The 17863-nt window shown below is 52.6% G+C and overlaps 1 protein-coding gene across 9 annotated transcripts in view; it reads right to left on the bottom strand.

Annotated features, from left to right (window-relative positions):
• Positions 1 to 1360: 1360 nt before the first annotated feature.
• The window catches only part of SLC6A13 (solute carrier family 6 member 13), a 37938-nt gene continuing 21435 nt past the window's right edge, over positions 1361 to 17863 (bottom strand). For 6 of the 9 annotated variants that reach the window (XM_053225689.1, XM_053225687.1, XM_053225685.1 and 3 more), the window contains 8 exons: positions 11507 to 11610; positions 10472 to 10596; positions 8904 to 9016; positions 8442 to 8579; positions 7566 to 7668; positions 7013 to 7113; positions 5852 to 6022; positions 1361 to 5560 (listed from right to left, as the gene is read on the bottom strand). In XM_053225689.1, coding sequence (XP_053081664.1) covers positions 5438 to 5560; positions 5852 to 6022; positions 7013 to 7113; positions 7566 to 7668; positions 8442 to 8579; positions 8904 to 9016; positions 10472 to 10596; positions 11507 to 11610 — 978 coding nt within the window. In that variant the 3' untranslated portion in view covers positions 1361 to 5437. The remainder of the gene's footprint in view (positions 5561 to 5851; positions 6023 to 7012; positions 7114 to 7565; positions 7669 to 8441; positions 8580 to 8903; positions 9017 to 10471; positions 10597 to 11506; positions 11611 to 17863) is intronic. The other 3 variants (XM_053225690.1, XM_027074003.2, XM_027074002.2) reach the window with 3 other exon arrangements.

Genomic DNA, 17863 nt, shown 5'->3' with positions numbered 1-17863 from the left:
TACCCTATTCCCTGGGATTTTCCTAGAGAAAGTGCCCACAGCATACTTCAAGAAACCTAATCTAGAAAGGACACAGGTTTACAGTCAGACGGACCTGAGTTTGAACCCCTCCTCTGTTCCACCAGTCAGGGCAGCTAGGCAAGGATCTGAGCCTCAGTCTTCCAATCTGTAAAGGGTACAAAACAATGTCTACCTACTTTTCAGGGTTAAAGACAATATGGTAAATTGCTTAGGATATTGTAGGTGCTTAAAGGCGAGTGGGGGTGGGGGCGGTCATTGGTGTTTGTTGTGTGTCCTCGGGATGCAGGGGCTGGGATGATGGGTGTCTGGGCCCAGGCAGCAGCAATTATGTTCTGGTGACCTCTCAGCACTAAGGCACGCAGCTGAGACAGCCTGGCAGCTGTCAGTGGTGAATTGGTATTTGTTGAATAAATGCGTATGCCCCCCGCCATGAGTGAGTTCATCCAGAACGGGGTCCTTATCATTATTCCTGAGCATGCCCTCGTGGTGCTGGGTACAGGACCGTCCCCTGGTCGGTCATTCATTCAGAACAGCCAGTGTCTCTTTCAAGACAGTGAAGGTGCTTTTTCAGCCCCAGGTGCTGAGGAGGGAGGGGAAGTTGTGGGGAGCAAGGGAAATTTCCCTTTGCATGAACTTCCCCTTCATATTTTAGAACTTCCCAGCAGGGCTGGGGTGTGAAGTGAGAATCTCGGTCTGTAGTTTTCCATCAAGCAGCCCCACTCGGTGTCTCTCAGGCCCCTCTCAGCATGTCCTGTGGGGATCCCCAGCAAGAGAAAGCTAGAGCGAGTCTCTGGCCTCAGACTCTTAGCCTCTGTGAAACCGGAAGGTCGGCTCTGGCAGAGCCACACGGCCTCAACCAGAATTCACACCCCTGTTACCCCTGGGCTCAGCTGGGACGGTGTGACCTGCATTGCTGCATCTGCCCTGTCCCTGCGTGTTGGGTCCACCATAGTGCAGAGGGACACCAAAGTCCATGAGATTACAGAACAGTGGCGACAGCCATCCCAGAACAAAATACCCAGCCTCTCCATGAACGGAAGCGAGAGGAAAGAGAATCAGACGAAGCAAGGGTTAGATTTCCTAGCTCATTCATTCATTCAAAAATTTTATTTCAGGGGCACCTGGGTGGCTTAGTTGGTTAAGCAGCTGACTCTTGATTTCGGGTCAGGTCACGATCTCACAGTTGGTGAGTTCGAGCCCCACATCAGGCTCTGTGCTGACAGCGGAGCCTGCTTAAGATTCTCTCTCCCTCTCTCTGCCCCTCCCCTGCTCCTGCTCTCTCTCTCTCTCTCTCTCTCTCTCTCTCTCTCTCTCTCAAAATAACTAAATAAACTTAAAAAATTGGGGGCGCCTGGGTGGATCAGTTGGTTAAGCATCTGACTTCAGCTCAGGTCATGATCTCACGGTTCATTGGTTCGAGCCCCACATTGGACTCTGTGCTGACAGCTCAGAACCGGGAGCCTGCTTCGGATTCTGTGTCTCCCTCTCTCGCTGCCCCTCCCCAGCTCATGCTCTGTCTCTCTCTGTCTCTCTCTGTCTCTCTCTCTCTCAAAAATAAACATTAACAAAATTTTTAAATAAAATAATTTTTTTTATTTCATACCTACAATGTGTCAGACTTTCTGCAGGGACCTGGGGCTATGCACGGACAGGCAGTCTTACTACCTTACCTTCAACTTGTAGAACAGCTGCCTTGTTTGCTCTGGCCTCCTTTTCACTTTGAGCCCATCCTTACTCAAGCCCACCCTGGCCCCTGCAGCTTCCAACCCCCACTGGGTATTCAGACCAATTAGTAAACTCCCAGAGGCCAGAGACCCCAATCTTTACAAAAGGTAGGAATCCTGAAATTACTTGGAAAGCCTACCTAAGACTGTGTCCACACTGGGGAGGGTCCAGAGACAAGATGAAATACAGTTAAATGACTCAGTCATCTTGCAGCAGTGAGAACTGTGAACCCCATAAAATGTTCTCCTCACCACCTTCATCTAACCCCATGCATGCTTTTAGAAGGCCTGCCATGGCACCTACTGTGTGAGCATGTAACTTTTGTTCCTGCAGTGTGTTGTTTCCTAGGGCATAAATATCTAAAGGGTGGGGACTGCTTCATAATTCCTTGTTTTTGCCTCCAGCATTTAATGCAGTGCTGGCTCAGAGCAGACACTCAGTGTTCATTGGATGGATGGATGGATGGATGCAAGCTGAGGGAAAAAATCCATCCCAGTTTTCCATTTTCTGGAAAACCATTGCTCTCCTGGAACCAGGGGATAGATTAGGGCTTGAAGGACTCAGGTCCCGCTTTTCCTGAACAATACAGCTAGTGCCAAGCCCGACTCTGGGGCCACGGGATGCAGAGTTCTTCTAGGGCTACCTCTCCCTTACACCCTTGCAAAACGCCTAGCCCCATAAATGTGTAGCCTTTTTCTGGGCCCAGTACGACTTGATGCCTGCGGCTGGAGAAGCGGTAGGGACAGCAAAGATGCCTCTGAACTCTTCGTGGCCTAGCGTCGTGGGGCTGGAGCCACAGGAAAGAGGATGAATTTGCTCGAATGTGTCCCCGGGGCAGCTCTCCCCTACACCTTTCAGTGGACTCCAACAACACATTGATCTAGGTATTATTATTTCCATTTTACAGAGGAGAAAGTGAAGGTCCAGAACGGTGAACCGGCCCAAGGTCACAGAGCCGGTAAGTAAGAAGGCTCAGACCCCAGCGGGGACTGCAAGCCTCTGGGAGGGACTCTACTGGGCTGACTGTGGTGTATCTCAGTTGGGCACACTTATCTGAGGGTAACAGAGGACTGGGTGTCTGTGTGCCCACGGATGGATCTGGGACATACGCCAGGTCTGAGGTGTGGGATCCAAGGCTCCGAGGCAGCCTGGTGGGCTCAGCTTCCCCGCCTGTAACGGCCCCGCTTACAACTCCAGTGAGCTGGGCTTCCTCCCTCCCCATTCAGCCATCGCTTGCCCAGGGCTCCCCACGCCTGTCTTTCTTCCCTAATAGGTGTGGCTGCTAGACAAGAGGGGTCCCCTTCTTTTTGTGTCTTTTTCCTTGGAGAACTGCAGGATCAGGTATCTGGCCTTGCAGGGAGAGAAAGCAGATGGGACAGACAGCAGGCCCTGCCCCACCATCTCAGCTAAAGCGACGTTCAGGAGTTCCTGCTCCTGTTCCTGGCCCCGACGCAGGCAAGTGGCTTTTCTCTCACGTCTCTGCCTGTCAATGCCCTGGGTTATTAGAGCATATCCCCCTCATCTGTCCCCCCAACTGGCTTAATGACCTCACACCATTTGGCACTGAGGACTGAAAGGGCTCTCACACCCGTGACATCATTTGAGCCCTACAATAAGACTGCGTGCATGCGGGTGCACAGTATTACCTCCGTCTGAAAAACATGAAGATCTGAATCCCAAGTAAGTTCCTGTGCTCACTTCGGCAGCACATATACTAAAATTGGATCTCGGGTAAGTTCCACAAAGACAAGTTAGAAGCAGGTCAGGACTGGACCCCACATCTCCTGATGCTCAGGCCAACGGATTATTTTCACACCATATTCCACCACTAATGAATCTTCTAACTAGGATTCAAATCGCCATTACTGAAACACTGGCACCCCTCCCTCAGATGCTTGCAGCTGTGATCACATGGATGGATGGAGAGACAGCTGTCACACTGTCAGCACGGGGTTCGCAGCCCGCCCCATCTAAACCAGCGAGTTCCTTCCCAGACCCCAGTTTGCTTTTCCTTCAAAAAAACAGCATCTGTCACAAGTTCTTATTGAAGACACTGTGTCATGTGTCACGAGTATAGCACAGCACCACATAGTAGGTGTTCTGGAAATATCGTCAGATGGGCAAGATGCCAGGGGTGTGGTGTCTCGAGTTGCAGCATGTTTCTCTAGCAGACTGACTTCTCCCACCTGGCACACCTGAGGGAGGCCCAACCAGTCATTGTCCAGGAAGAAGCAGCCAACACCGACCAACAGAAGGGCCGTGATCACCAACTTTTACGAGTTCTCCCAACAGCCACAAATAAAAAACTGAAGATTGGCAAAGATTCCGGTGCATTTTCCCACTAACTGACCTGTAAAACAAACTAGGAAAATCACCCAGGGGACGCTGTGTGCCCTCAGTCTGCAGCTCCAAGAATCCCAGGCACTCCCCCAGAACAACGCCAGAAGGACCATCTGAACAGAGGTGGGGACACCGGCCGACCCCAAAGCCTCCACATGTTCAGGGAGAAATGCAGCTGTGTGTGTTCAGGCACTTACACACACACACCCCGAGAGATAAGTGCACCCCAGCTCCACGCAGCCCCACACGTATAGGCTGCAGACACCTGTGGTAGAACTTGGGGACCAGGCCACGCCACTGACCCCGAGGTAGGACAGGCTTTGCCTTCCTCCACTTGCATTCTCTTTGCAGCCTGACCCCAAGAGCTCATCTGCGCAGCTCCAGCCCTGACCGCGAGCTGTGGTCATGGCAGTGCCACCCCCTGGTGGCCACGTCCGGCGGTGCCGCGCCTGGCATCTGTCCGCTGAGCAGAAAAGCGAGGTGGTCCTCTGGAGGTGGGCGCCCTCTGCTGGCTGAACTGGAGTAGTGCCCGTTCTGTCCGGGCTTCTCATGCCTGCGGCCTCAGGTCTGCTGCAGTCCCTGGCTGTCTCCCTCGCGTCCCCCCGCAGGCACCCGCGCTCGCACTCACAAGTTTGGCAGGTGGAGTCAGGGAGGGACATGGTAAGGGGAATGTGGGCGGGAAGAAGCCCAACCACACTTTCCTCTGCTTTCCTCTAGCTAAGGCTCAGGCCGCCCTCGTTCCTCCCTCCATTGCCGGGCTTATTCCACCGAGCGAAGGAGGGAGGGAAGGGGCTGTGGGAGACGCATGGACAGAATGTGACAGACCCCTCTGGTGTGAGTGTCTGAGGATGGAGGGTCTCAGCTGGGCCCCACTGCCCTTCTCACCACCGCAGTCCCCTCTGCTCATGGTCCACAAGTACTCAATGAGGCAGGGAGAGACAGAGAGGAGGGAGGGGCCGCTAAGGCCACAGCTGTAAAGTGAGGAAGTGGCCAAGGCCGCAAGGCAGAGGGGCAGGAACCAGGCAGAGCCTCTGGCAGTTGGTGGGAAGAGCATGGATTTAATGGAATGAAGGGTAAGAGGGACGGGGCTGTCACTCCACCCACCGGCCCTCATCCGGCTTCCCAAGGCCTGTTGCGAAAGGGGTGCCCTCGATACCAGCATCTCACACCTGTACAGCCACCCCTGGAGCAGAGACGTTCCAGTGGCAGGCGCCCAACCCAAGGTGGATTCCAAACCCTCCTTCTCATCTGCCCCGGGAGGAGGCAGAGCACAGCGGGGCTGCTTCTGCCCTCCCCTTCTGCAGCTGTCCCCACAGCCAGGCCCACGGGCACAATCCGAGGCCCTGCGGACCTAGCAGTGGGACTCCACTTCTGTGAGTATGAGCAGTGATGTCCTGGGTGTGGCGGGGGCAGAGGGTTCTGCTCGGTTCCATCCAGGCAGGTCCTCAGCTGGGCACAGGAGCTGGCGAATTCTCTGCAAGGAACGTGGAGGTGGCGGTGGTGAGCTGGAGTCAGGGGCATATGTCCCAGCTTCCCTCACCACCAGCGTCTGCCTGCTGCCCCCACAGGCAAACGCGCCCTACAGGTGCCGGCCCTGTCATCACCGCCTGTGACTTGGAGGCTTCCAGTCTCTTTCTGAGACTCGGAAGCACTCAGTGCCTCCCCAGCACCTTCACTGGGCTCCTTTGCTGGCAGGCATCTGTGTATCATCATGGGGGCCCTACCTCACCCTCTAGGGCTCCTACCCGCCCTACTGACTCTCTACCTCTCTGAAGGAGCCCTTGAGGGTGCTGAGCTTGTAGAAGCCCCAGGCAGGAATGCAGACCATGGAGGACAGAGCCAGGAGCCAGCCCAGGGCGTCACCCCACCACGGGTATGTGTACTTCTTATTGTAGGTCAGCGGCGTGTACTTGATCAGGGAGAAGAGGAAGGTGGCCTGAGGATGAGAGGAGAAGAGAAAGGGGCTGGGAGAGCAGGGGCCTTGTGCCCTCGCCCCCCCCCTGGGAGAGCTGGCAGAGACCAGTCCCCTTGCAAGACTGGATTTGCCTCCAGGCTCAACTGGGTCAATCAACCCCCAATCCCCATCCACATTCTACTCAAAGTCCACACCCCCAGTAGTATTTCCAGGGCACCTACCTTGTTCCTGCAGGGTCCCCGCACCCCCGGGCACCCATACACATGGCCGGCCCTCAGCTAGGACATGGTCACATGGCTGCTGGTGTTTTCGGCTGCTTAAGTCTCCTGCACCTTCAGGAGGGGCTGCCAGGGCCTCAAGGGCAAGGGTCATGCCTCCTTCCCCCTGGGCCTCATTTATGCCCTGCCTATAGTGGGCGCGTGGGGGGACTGCTGACACACAAGATAGAGCCCAAGGAAGCAGCACTTAGTGGTTTATGGTTCAGGCTCTGAAGCCAAGCTGCCAAAGTAGCTCACGGCAACTTTCTCACTTGGGCAAATGGCTTCACCTCTCTGGCTTCAGCTTCACCTATAAAATGAATCTAACGGTAATTCTTGCTTCATGGGGTTCTTGTGCAGATAAAGTGGGCTAAAATGTGTACCACGCTCTATGCCTAACGCGAAGTAAGTGCCCTGTGACGGTGCTGTTATTATTGCTGTGGTTAATAGTATTATTATGAGCAACCCAGGACACTTGGGTTTTGCTCCTGCCCTGTGACATTCGACTCACTCTGTGGTGTGGGTTCAAGCCATCTGACAGCTCTGAACCTCAGTCTGTCCTTCTGTGAAATGGAAAAGAAGAATCTGTCTCGCTAATCGTTTTCTAGAATCCAAGAGGAGGACGAGTGAAAATCTAAAATGATTCTCAATCCTCATGGACACATCCTTTCCAGGGCTAACAGCCTATCTACCCTCCTACGGCCACCGTCCTTCTTTGCCTTCCTGTAGTTTTACCCCCTGAGGGTTATCTTACTGTGCATACGGCTGGTGTGAGGAAAAGCCAACAATATTTGATAAGAGGCCATGGCCTGTACCCAATCATATCTTCAATGTTGTCGTAGAAGCGCCCGGCTCCTACCGTGCAGAAGAGAAGGAAGGAAGGGGGAGAAAGGACATTCTTTAGCATCGAAGGCAGAGGCAGGATGGGCAAAGGCCAATGAACAGAAGCTACCATGGTTGTCTTTCCAAATCGCTGCTGGGAGAATCTCTTCCCTGAAATTCATAGGCATGCACAGCAGTGGGCAGGACTCAGCTTAAGCAAAGATAATAACTTTCTGATTACCAAGGCTGTTAAGGGCTGAAAAGGTTTGGATAGGACAGGATTTGGACCCACTTGGGGTGGTCTGGGTACAGTCATAACCAGGAGAGTGACAATGGTAGCAGTAGCAACCAGAAGATTTTTGAGGCTGAGTAGGGGAGGTGCCCCAGGAAAAGGTGGGTGTGAGCAGGAGATGACTGTCTTTTGCTCTCAGGCCCTGAGGTGACAGTGAGTACTGGGGTTGGGACCTGGGGGAAGAGTCACTCACCATAGACCCAAGCCACGCAGAGGGACTCAAAGATGGCCACAAACAGGAGACACATGCCACTGGCTGCGTAGTAGTCAAAGAGCTGAAACACGTACATACCGCCCTGCCCAGGAAGAGATTAAAGAAAGAAAAAAATGAAATGTATCCAGAGGAAACAGATTGGCCCATGGCCTCCGGCCTCACACCCTCAGACACAGAGCAGACCTGGTGAGGATCATGGGAGACAGATATTAAAACAACATAGTCTGTAAGCTCTAAGGCATTAGGCAGATATGAGACAGTAATTATTTTTTATTATGATTTTTGGAAGGAAGCTAAAATAGACAGCTACTGTTAGCTCATCCCTGAGAACATTTAGGGATTGACCCGGAAGTCTAAGAAAAAGCGTGTACTTTTTTGGCAAACGCTCAGACAGGGGCTGTCCTCGATACTGTCAAGCTGGCAAGCTCCATCTCCTTCCATCTCCCTTGAGACAAAACAGAAAATATCACCCTTCCCCAGGGCTCCCTTTCTTCCTTTGAAGTTTGTCCCTGGAACTTGGTTCAGTTGCCTGGGAAATCACAGGAGCTTGCTGGAGAGGCAGTCCTAATCCAGGACTTTCTGACCATCTTTTTCACACCTCTTAGCTTACCTGGAGCCAAATGACCCCTTGGCCACCCCCAAAGGTAGGTGGCCAGTGTCCAAAGGCCAGAGGAAGGTGCCGCCTGCTTTGTGCTTCCTGTGGCTGGGAAAGGAGGGCGTCCCAGGGCCCTGAAGCCCGGAAGGCCTGCCCCGCGACCTGAACCCACACAGCCTGCTCCGCCTGACAGGTGGCAGCATCCAGCTTGGCTTCTCCTCCTCACCCGGTCCGCACCTCCAAGCCTCCCAGACCCTCACCTCTGTGAGCATGACCAGCCCAACAAAGAAGGAGACGACAGACACGCCGAGAATGAGAAGCTCCCTCCGGTTCTTCTTGCGGAATACACGGGGGTACATGTCCACCAGCGCCGTCACCAGGCTTTCTACGCACACAAACTGGATGAGAGGGCAAAAGAATTGGAGGGAAAGAGAGCTCCCAAAACACACTGCACCAACTAGCTCTGGCTTCTGGCTCCCAGCATCAGCCCTGCAGCATCCCTGTCTCAGGTCCCCAAAGCTGTCCTGTACACTTAAGTCTGGACCTCCCCTTCAGAGCTCGTGTTGGTCCCTAGAAGAGCATCCACTTCTATCATTCGCCCAGCCCCCGGCTGTTTTAAGGCCCCTCGGACATCAGGCTCAGCCTCGTTTCCCCTGCTCCCCCTTCTCCAGCCCCCACACACCCACCCATCTCTCAGGCTCTGCTCGGCCAGTTCTTGGTACCTGGCTGTCCAGTCCCAGGAGGACGACCATGAAGAAGAAGCAGCAAGCCCAGAGAGGAGAGAAGGGCAGCATCGCCACAGCCCGGGGGTAGGCGATGAAAGCCAGGCCAGGGCCTACAGCAAGAAGCAGAGGAACACAGCGCAGTGCCTGGGCTGGCTCCAGGCCGTGTTTGATCCCAAGGCTTCCCAGCGGGGGCCATGGAATCACAGGAGCCAGAGGAAACTTGACCCCAAAGTTACCATCATCACCCCCAAACTCACCCAGGAGAAGCCACCTAAACCTCTACCTGGGTCCCAAATTTCCAAGGCACCACCCGCTGTATTCTCACTGGCAGGGATGGAACCTAGACACTGAGTGTGAAGAGCTTTGGAAAATGGAAAGCAGGCATATCACCTGCGTTTCTGCAAGTTCCACCCTGAATCCTCAGGCTCACTCTCAGGATCTCTTGCCCCAAACCAGAGGTTTCAAACTTAAGAGCCAAGGGGTCGGCAGGCCAGGTACATTCGTGCAGCTGACCCAGTGTCACACACTGGTGAGAGGGAGATAATTCTAGCACCTGCCTCAAAGCTTTCCACTGCATGGTGCGGGCAAAATGCTTCGCACAGTGCCTGGCATTTAGTAAATGTTTAATAAAAGTGAAACGCTATGATTTTTAATAAGACTCAGTGGGATCCCAGTGCTTGGTACTCTGCGTGACAGGATGTGCTGTGGGAATGTTATAAAACACTGCCTTGCTAGTGAGTGCACGACGGTGGCCCTCAAGAATAGGGGTAGGGGAAGGGCAAGGGACATTTACAGCTTACCCAGGTAGGGGACCAATCCTTGATTCTGTTTAAAAGCAACAATAGCACTGCATGGTGAAAAGGAGGAAACTATGTGCCACCATAAACTTATCTTCGACATACAGTTTAAGATGAGCAAAACAAGGGCAGCTGGGTGACTCAGTCAGTTATGCATCCAATTCCTGATTTCAGCTCAGGTCATGATCTCATGGTTCATGAGTTCGAGCCCTGTGCTCCCTGCTGACAGTGAGGAGCCTGCTTGGGATTCTCTCCCCCCCTCTCTCTGCCCCTCCTCCATTGCACTGTCTCTGTCTCTCTCCAAATAAATAAATAAACTTAAAAAAAAGTAAAGTGAGTAAAACAAAAAGCCCAGAACAGTGTATATAGTATATTATCAATTAGCTTTTTGAAGGGAGTAAGAAATAGCAGTAGTAATATGTGCTAGGCATGTATGAATGTTTGTGTGTGTGTGTGTGTGTGTGTGCACTTTTTACTCATATATGCCTAAACTGTTTCTGGAAGGAGAAACATGAACCTCATCACCTTGGTTGCCTCCAGGGCAAGGACGTGGAGGCCAGCTGTGGGAAATTCTCACTGTCTATGCCTCTACCCTTTGAAGCTGGGGTCAGGATGCTCCCCAGGTCTTCCCAGGACATGTCCACCGAAAGATGACTATGGCTTACCCCCAGTGTTGGCGACAATAGAAACGTGTACAGATCCCGCTTGGCGAAGGTTCAAGCAAAACTCACAGAAGCCGCCCCTGGCACCCTTCCCCACAACACTCACCAGACTCGGCCACCTCAGAGATGGGCACCCCTTGCTCCTGAGACATGAAGCCCAGGACAGAGAAGATGGCAAATCCGGCCACAAAGCTGGTGCCGCTGTTGAGGAAGCAGAGGGCGATGCAGTCCCTGTGGGGCAGGTGGGAAGGCGGAGACAGGCAGGGTCAGAGAGGGGTTGCCAACAGGAACTGGGAGCACTGCCCCTCAGACAGGCAGACACTCACCCCAGCCCTTCACGCAGGCCAGAGAGGGGCTGCCCGCCAGGATTAGCTTCTGCTCTCCCCCTGCCCACTCCATTAGCTGAGACTTGGAGTCAGTCAAGGTAGTCATGAAAGAATAAGGCTCTAAGGAAGTAAAATGCTAGTCTAAAAACTACAAACTGCCACACGGCCTCCCCTCCCTGCCATATTGCCACCACACCGCTTGGGACGCTACCACTCGGACACAATTCAGTTTGGCGTACTAATATGGAGGGTATGGACATAGACAATCCCAAGCAACAAATAACTCCCATCCCCCAAATTTGATTTTGTAATTCATGACATGATTTTTTTTTTTTTTTTTTTTTTTTTTAGCTAAGATTGAAATTAGCTTGAATGCTCTGATATGAACCAAGTAGGGAACCAGAGGGAAGGGGACATGGGAAGGGGAGCAGTGAGGTAAAAATAGGTAAGGATTCAGTGTTTGTTGGGGCAAATGTACAAAGCAGGTCAGGCCAAGGTTCCACTGTATATGATGAATTACTCCTTAGGCTTCAGCCCACCAACCTCTCCGTTAGCCGGAGGGTTGGGCCCTCGCTGTGGTTTCCCAGCCAACTGCAACTATCCCAGCCTTTGGAAGCAATCCCTCTGCCTGTGCTGCAGTTGGCTCCTTTCAGCAACTTGTGGCCCTGGGGCATTGGAAAATGGGGTGAAGACGAGTAGGGGGAAGGTGAATCCATGAGCTGGTGCACCCTCCAAATCACCCTTGATCTAGCATGCTGGAGGGGGGCAGTTGAGAGAGGCAGATTGGTGGCCTGGGCCCCACTGCCCCCAGTCACCTGTAGCAGTTGTTGTGGTACTTGTTGTAGCTGCCCAGGGCTGTCAGGCACCCTAGACAGATGGCGAAGGAGAAGAAAATCTGGGTGCCTGCATCCATCCATACCTACACGGGGAAAAGGCAAGAAAGTTGCACTCCAGGAGAGCCAAGCCATCTGGGCTCCATGGGGGCACACAGGCCCATGGCTGAGCCAGACACTGGCTAGCAATGGTGAGAACCCTGCTCTCAGCCTGTGACCCTGCTGTCCCAATGGGCTCTACTTCCTGGGCCCCTAGATGGAGTTTCTTGGGCACTACCAGGATGGCGTGGGCATTGGGCATTGGAAAAGACTAATGGACCCTTAATGGAGGAGGCTGGGAAGGAGCCCTAGGACTAGGCTAGACCCAGCACCAACTTTTGTATAACAGAAATACAGCTCTGGGTTCTGCCTGCACTTCCCCCCTATCCTCACCCCTCCTGGCAGTGTGACCAGTTCAGAAGGAATCCAAGGACAGATATAGGCCCTTAATATCAATGCCAACATGAGATATGGCTTTGCCCCTGTGTGCCTCAAAATCTGCTATCTGAAAAACAGAAAGTAGTCCGCAGCTGACCAAGTCAAGAGGATGAATAGAAATGCATCTGTAAGGGCTTTGTACTCCTCGGTGGGGGGGGGGGGGGGGGGGGGAGGTGGGGTGGGGGTGGGAAGGAGCTCTGTGGCTAAACATAGGGCATGGTTGTTACTGTTGTCTCAGCTGGCTGACCCAGCCCCGGCATGTTATGATTTAGATTCAACAGCTACAATAACATCCCAAAGAGAAAGAACATCAAGGCGAACAGAACTAGGCAACTCTGCAGATCTGCAGGAGGTGGGGTCCTGGGGCCACAGACCCTCCCCAGGCACCTCCCGTCTTCAGAGGATGTGAGCACCACAAAGGAGCACTAAGCTACGGGCGCAGAAATCACCAGGCAGGTGTCCTACCATCTCTGTGTTCGCCATTTCTGGTCTCTGCCCAGCCCTGCCCTAGCAGCTCCCAAGTAGGCCCCTGCTCTCCTTACCTCCATGTCAAGCTCCCAATGCCCACATCCACCAGAACCTCAGCTTCTGTCTGTCCAAAGCTCCTCAGTCCCTCACCTACCTCTCCCTGCCTCACTAACCATCTCCGCGGCCCCCAACCTCCCTTGCTTTCTGGTCACACTCGCCCCCACCCAAGTGCCCATTTTCCTCAGCATTGTGGTGGGTCTCAGGGACCCCTTGGCAAGCCCCAGTTGAGATACTGGATCTCTAGGACTGAAGGAGAACTCAGAAATCTGTATTATTTTCAGAGCTTCCTGAATGATCCTAATGTCAGCCAGATGTGGGAATCACTGCCCCTGAGAACTGGCATCAGGGACCCATCCAGGGCACTCAGTCCTCTGGTTATAGTCCCATTTCTGTGGGAAGCAGGACAGCACAGGGAAAGCTGGTGAAGAAAAAAGGAGACCATCTCCAGTCTCCTGCCCCTTCTGCTCGCTGTGAACCCTGTCCCCAAGGTATTCCGCGAGGTGGGAGTTGCCACCAGGGAAAAGGCGTCAGCAGCAAGCAGCACAGTCGAAGATCCAGAAGGGTCCCTGGCTAACAAGGAAATAGCACACAAAGATGGAAACACCAGGAAAACTTTTTTAAACCTGACAGCAAATTATAATGGGAAAAGGAGGGGCAGTTTCGGGATTTATTTCAGAAGCTAGAGAAGGAAAAGTTAGGAATGAAACTGAGGACGAGAAGGAGGGGCTCACAAAATTCGGTGTGATGCCACGGACATTTGAGGGGGTGCCTTGGGTCCTCCATTTGCTCCTTTGAGATGTCTCAAAGCTTTTTCTTCTAAAAGTGCCCCCACAGAGCCTGTGAGAATGGTCACTGCAGGAAAACTCAGTGACCGGAGGTCACTCTGTTCTATTTCGTTCCTGTTCACTCAGCAGGTCATTCGCAGCGCCTTGCAGCAAGAGGCTCTGAGCCTGTGGGGAGAGGCCTGACCCAGGCACAGACATGGAGGGCTGGGAGACGCCCTGATCTACCCGGGGGCTCACAGCCACGGACCCCCGCGATCTCTCCCCATCAGGTCATCCAGGATATGGCCCGAGAGCCTGCCCAGTGTCAGATCTTCCAAGTTTGTTCCCTGTGCCTGGCAGTGCACAGGGTGCAGACTGACCCACAAGTTACCAGGGAAACCCTCCAGTGCCCTCAGACATTCTGCAGCTGCCCACACACAGGCACGGGCTGCAGATCCCATGGTGATGAGGTTTCGCGAACTTGGGTTCGGGAAGAAAAAAATAAGAAAAATTGTGCCTTGGCAGTTCACCCTGCCCTGAGGAGGACAGACTAAGACTGGGGTGGGAACAGAGGTTAATGAGAACACAGAAAAAAATGCAGCAGGAGGTCTGAGAGTTCGGAGGGCAAGGGGCAGACCCGGTGCCTCTGACAAAAGCCCCCTCCTGGGGAGCTTGGCAAGCCCCCTGCTCTTGGCCCAGCTGCAGCCTGACAGGCCTGCTGGGATGGGGAGAGCAGTGGGGTCAGAGGAAGGGCCACAGGGACAAGCAGAGCAAGCTGTCCTGTTCCCCGCCACAGGCGACCCGCTCCCTGACCACGCCAGCAGCCCTGGCTTCTAAAGCAAAACCCCAGTGTGTCTTTGGTTGAAATAGAGGTCTGATCGAGAATAAGACAAGTGTGAAAAACACCTGGTGGAATGTGGGCAAAAAAGAGGTCTTTGGGGGAGCAGAGAAAGACAGAGACCTCTAGAAGATCCAGGAGAGACGTTTCCAACTTTGAGTTCAATCCCAAGGACTATTATATTCAGTATTTTTAGGACGGCAATAGTGTGCAATGGAAAAAGCCTGGGCTTTGGAGTCAAATTGAACTGGGTTCAATTCTTAACTCTATTCATTACTAGCTATGTGATCTTGGGCAAGTCACTTAACCTCCCTGAACCTTGCTTTTCTCATCAGGGCAATGGGTATAACAACAAATAAAATAATATATATGAAATACCTAACACATAAATATTAGTTCCCTATCCCACCTTCTGGAATAATAAAAGCATCCCTTAAAACTCTCAAATTCATATTCTTTGGATGATTTATATCATGGTCATCAACACAGCAGACTTCTAAAGTACCTGGAATGAAACCCAGGCTCCCCCATGTGCTAGTTTTGTGGGTTAGGGCAAATTTGTTAAGTTTTCTTAGCTTCCATTTCTTCTTCAGCAAAATGAAGCTAACGGCAAACTCGCAGGGTTGTGTGGGGACCACCCTGTGTCATGTAACCAGTTACGTGCCTGGCAAACAGTAAGCACGTAATAAATGTGTTAGCTGTTGCTGCTGTTTGTTGTTGTTGTTGTTGTTGTTGTTATTTTAAAAAGGCAACTCGCCTTTCAGTAATGATGAGGTCCCATAGATCTCAATGTACGATGTCAAAATAAAAAGACTCGTTCTAATCAATGGACCCAACCTCTTCCCTTAACAGACCCTTCATTAGAATAGCTTAACATAGGGCTTTAAAAGGCTCCACAAGGGCTCTTTGGACACTGTACCCTCAGCCTGCTGCCCCATCCATCTATGGAAGTGCAGCAGGACAGAGGGCCAGGCGAGGGAAAGAAACAAGCGCCCAGTAGAGTCCTGAGTTTCCAGGATCCACTCCTCAACGTGAAAGAGACGAGCCCCAGGGAACACGAAGAGAGTCCGTGACCTGCCTGACACACAGCAAGCCTGGCAGAAAGAGAGGAGAAAGCCAGATCAACCCAGCATTGTCTCTGCCTGTCTCCCCACTCCCAGACCAACTGCTTGGCAGAGAGAGATGTCTTTGGTCTTTGTGTTGGCTAGCAGGAATTTTGCACCGTTCTCAAGTGCCAGGCAAATGCCAGTTGGAATTATCGCACTTCCTGGGGAGTGCCAACTACATTCAATTAGGGCTCTGGCAGGAGCATCACACCTGCAGGCCGCTGCTCTGTTCGCTGACAACAAAGGCTTCCTGCAGCATGAGACCAGGACCTGGCTGCCAGTGAGGCTGCTGGGAAGCCCAGACCAAGCCTGGCTCTTGAAACATCTCCTTCCTCATGGCTTCAGAGGACCAGGAAGACACATGCTATCTGCACAGCCTACAGCTGGCTGGGGTTGGAAGGGTAATATCCCAGAGGCAGATTAAAAGAGGTTTTATTCCCTGCGGTAACCCAGACCCGGAGTCGTGACTTTATTAACGCTCAGAGTTGAAGGCTATCTGGTCCACCTTCTTCATGTTTGCTAGAAGCTACTCTACAACAAACGCTACACCTAGAACAGACCTGCTGCATAATGAATGCTCAAGAAATTTTTGCTGAATGAATGAGCTGTGAGAAAAACCAAGATGTGCAGATGGGACTTTGCTTTCAAGAGATCCTAAAGTAGGGGCACCTGGGTGGCTCAGTCGGTTAAGCGTATGACTTCCGCTCAGGTCATGATCTCGCGGTTTGTGGGTTCTAGCCCCACTCTGTGATGACAGCTTGGAGCCTGGAGCCCACTTTGGATTCTGTGTCCCCCTCTCTCTCTGCCCCTCCCTTGCTTGCACTCTGTCTCTCTCAAAAATAAATAAACATTAACAATTTTTTTTTTTAAAAGAGAGATCATAAAGTATATGGGATTTGTCAGCATTCGGGCCCAGCTTCCAGTTGCAGACATGAAGATGGAAAATTCATTAAACTCTCTAAGTCTTCATTTCCTATCTATGAAATGAGGATACTTCATTGATCTGTTGTGAGGATAAGCTATAATAATGGATGTAAGCCTCTTAACAATGACAGGGATATAGTTAGCACTCAATAGTTGTTGGCTATAAATAGCTGATCAGGACAAATGAGGCACTGATCACAGAAGCCATAATAAATCCATTCCAGAAATCCCAGACCCCTCTCTCCTAGTTAGTTCTGTGTCAGCCTACCTGCCTGTCTCCCCGCCTGAACACAGCCCTTCCTTCCCACCCTGACCTCCCAACAAAGGCAGACTGTGCGGTTTCACGACTGGTTCACACCTCTGCTGCTCCAGAACGACAACGGAGCTCTCCTGCACAACAGACCCAAGCCAGAGTCTACCCTTGGCCTTCAAAGCTGTCCTTCAACTCTGCCCCCATGACCTCCTGTTCGCTGTGGACTCTCCACCACAACACTTTGGTCCCAGATAAGTCAAAGTGCTTATGATTCACAAAATAAAAATACACTTTGTTTGGCCAGCCACTTACTTGCTGTGTGACCTTGGGCCTTGTTTGCTCATCTGTTCAATGAGGAGTTTGCACTAGATGATCTCTGAGGTCCTTTTAGCGCCAACACCTACAGTTTTATGGTTTGTTCCAAAGCCTGACTACAGCCTTTGTGCCTCACATGGAGCTGACGCCACAGCAATCTGCACCTCCACTATGTTTAAGAAATGGGGGAGGGTGGGATAAGCCCATATCCCCCCAGGTCACTGAGCAATACCTAGGATGCAAGGCTATGGATTCCCTGGGGGAGGTTTTGAATGCAAGTGCTCTGGCTACTTCTGGGAGCCACAGCAGGCCCGGTAGAACTTGGGATGGGAGAACTTAACTCGGCTGGGGTGGCTGGAAGGCCTAAGAAAAATTCAGCTGCTGGATCACCCAAAATTCTGTATCATGGGGACCCATTGCTTCTGCATGGGCTGAGCGCCCAGCCCCAGAGGAAAGTGTGGAACTGTGTGCCGCTCCCTTTGCTCTTATTCCCCCTGGGCAGTTTCAGGGAATGTGCTGGTACCGCATTATTTATGATGTTTGCAAAGCCATCCAACGGTTAGTCTTTTTTGTGCTGGGAGCCTCCCGCCCTATGTCTCCTCAGGGACCCTTTCCAAACTCAGAGAACTCCTCCAGGACCCGAGGGGAGGATCTCTAAATTGTACATGCTCCCCAGGGAGGGCGACCTCCATGCCAGGGAGGCAGAGGCGGGGCACGTAGCTGGGCAACACATTTTAGGGGCTCTGGGGTGGAGCTTACCCACGCTCCCCTCCGGCCCTCGACACCTCCTGGCTTTGCCAGCTTTCAAAATGGCTGCCAAACATGAGAAGATAAGAAACCCGTCAGAGGCAGTGGCTTCTTATTTCAGGCCCTGCTTTACAAACCCCTCCAGTCAGCAAGCAGCACCACCCCCCTCCCTGCGCCAAGCCACGAGGAAGCTGGCTGAAGCAGACAGAGTGTGGGCACAAAGGAAGGGCCAAAGGGGAGGGAAGAGGCAGGGGCCTCTTGACAACTGACAGGAAACTCAATACCAGCCCAGCTGGCTGGGAGGGGCCCGGGACACCTCAGAATGGGCCACGTGACCACAGGGAGGGAACCAGAGGAGCTGGTGGAGGGTGAAGAAATAGAGAGGAA

This window comes from Acinonyx jubatus, chromosome B4, assembly GCF_027475565.1.
Source record: "Acinonyx jubatus isolate Ajub_Pintada_27869175 chromosome B4, VMU_Ajub_asm_v1.0, whole genome shotgun sequence".
Taxonomy (NCBI): Eukaryota; Metazoa; Chordata; class Mammalia; order Carnivora; family Felidae; genus Acinonyx; species Acinonyx jubatus.
The sequence above is the reverse complement of the archived record's forward strand: the minus strand, read 5'-3'. Positions and strand labels throughout refer to the sequence as shown.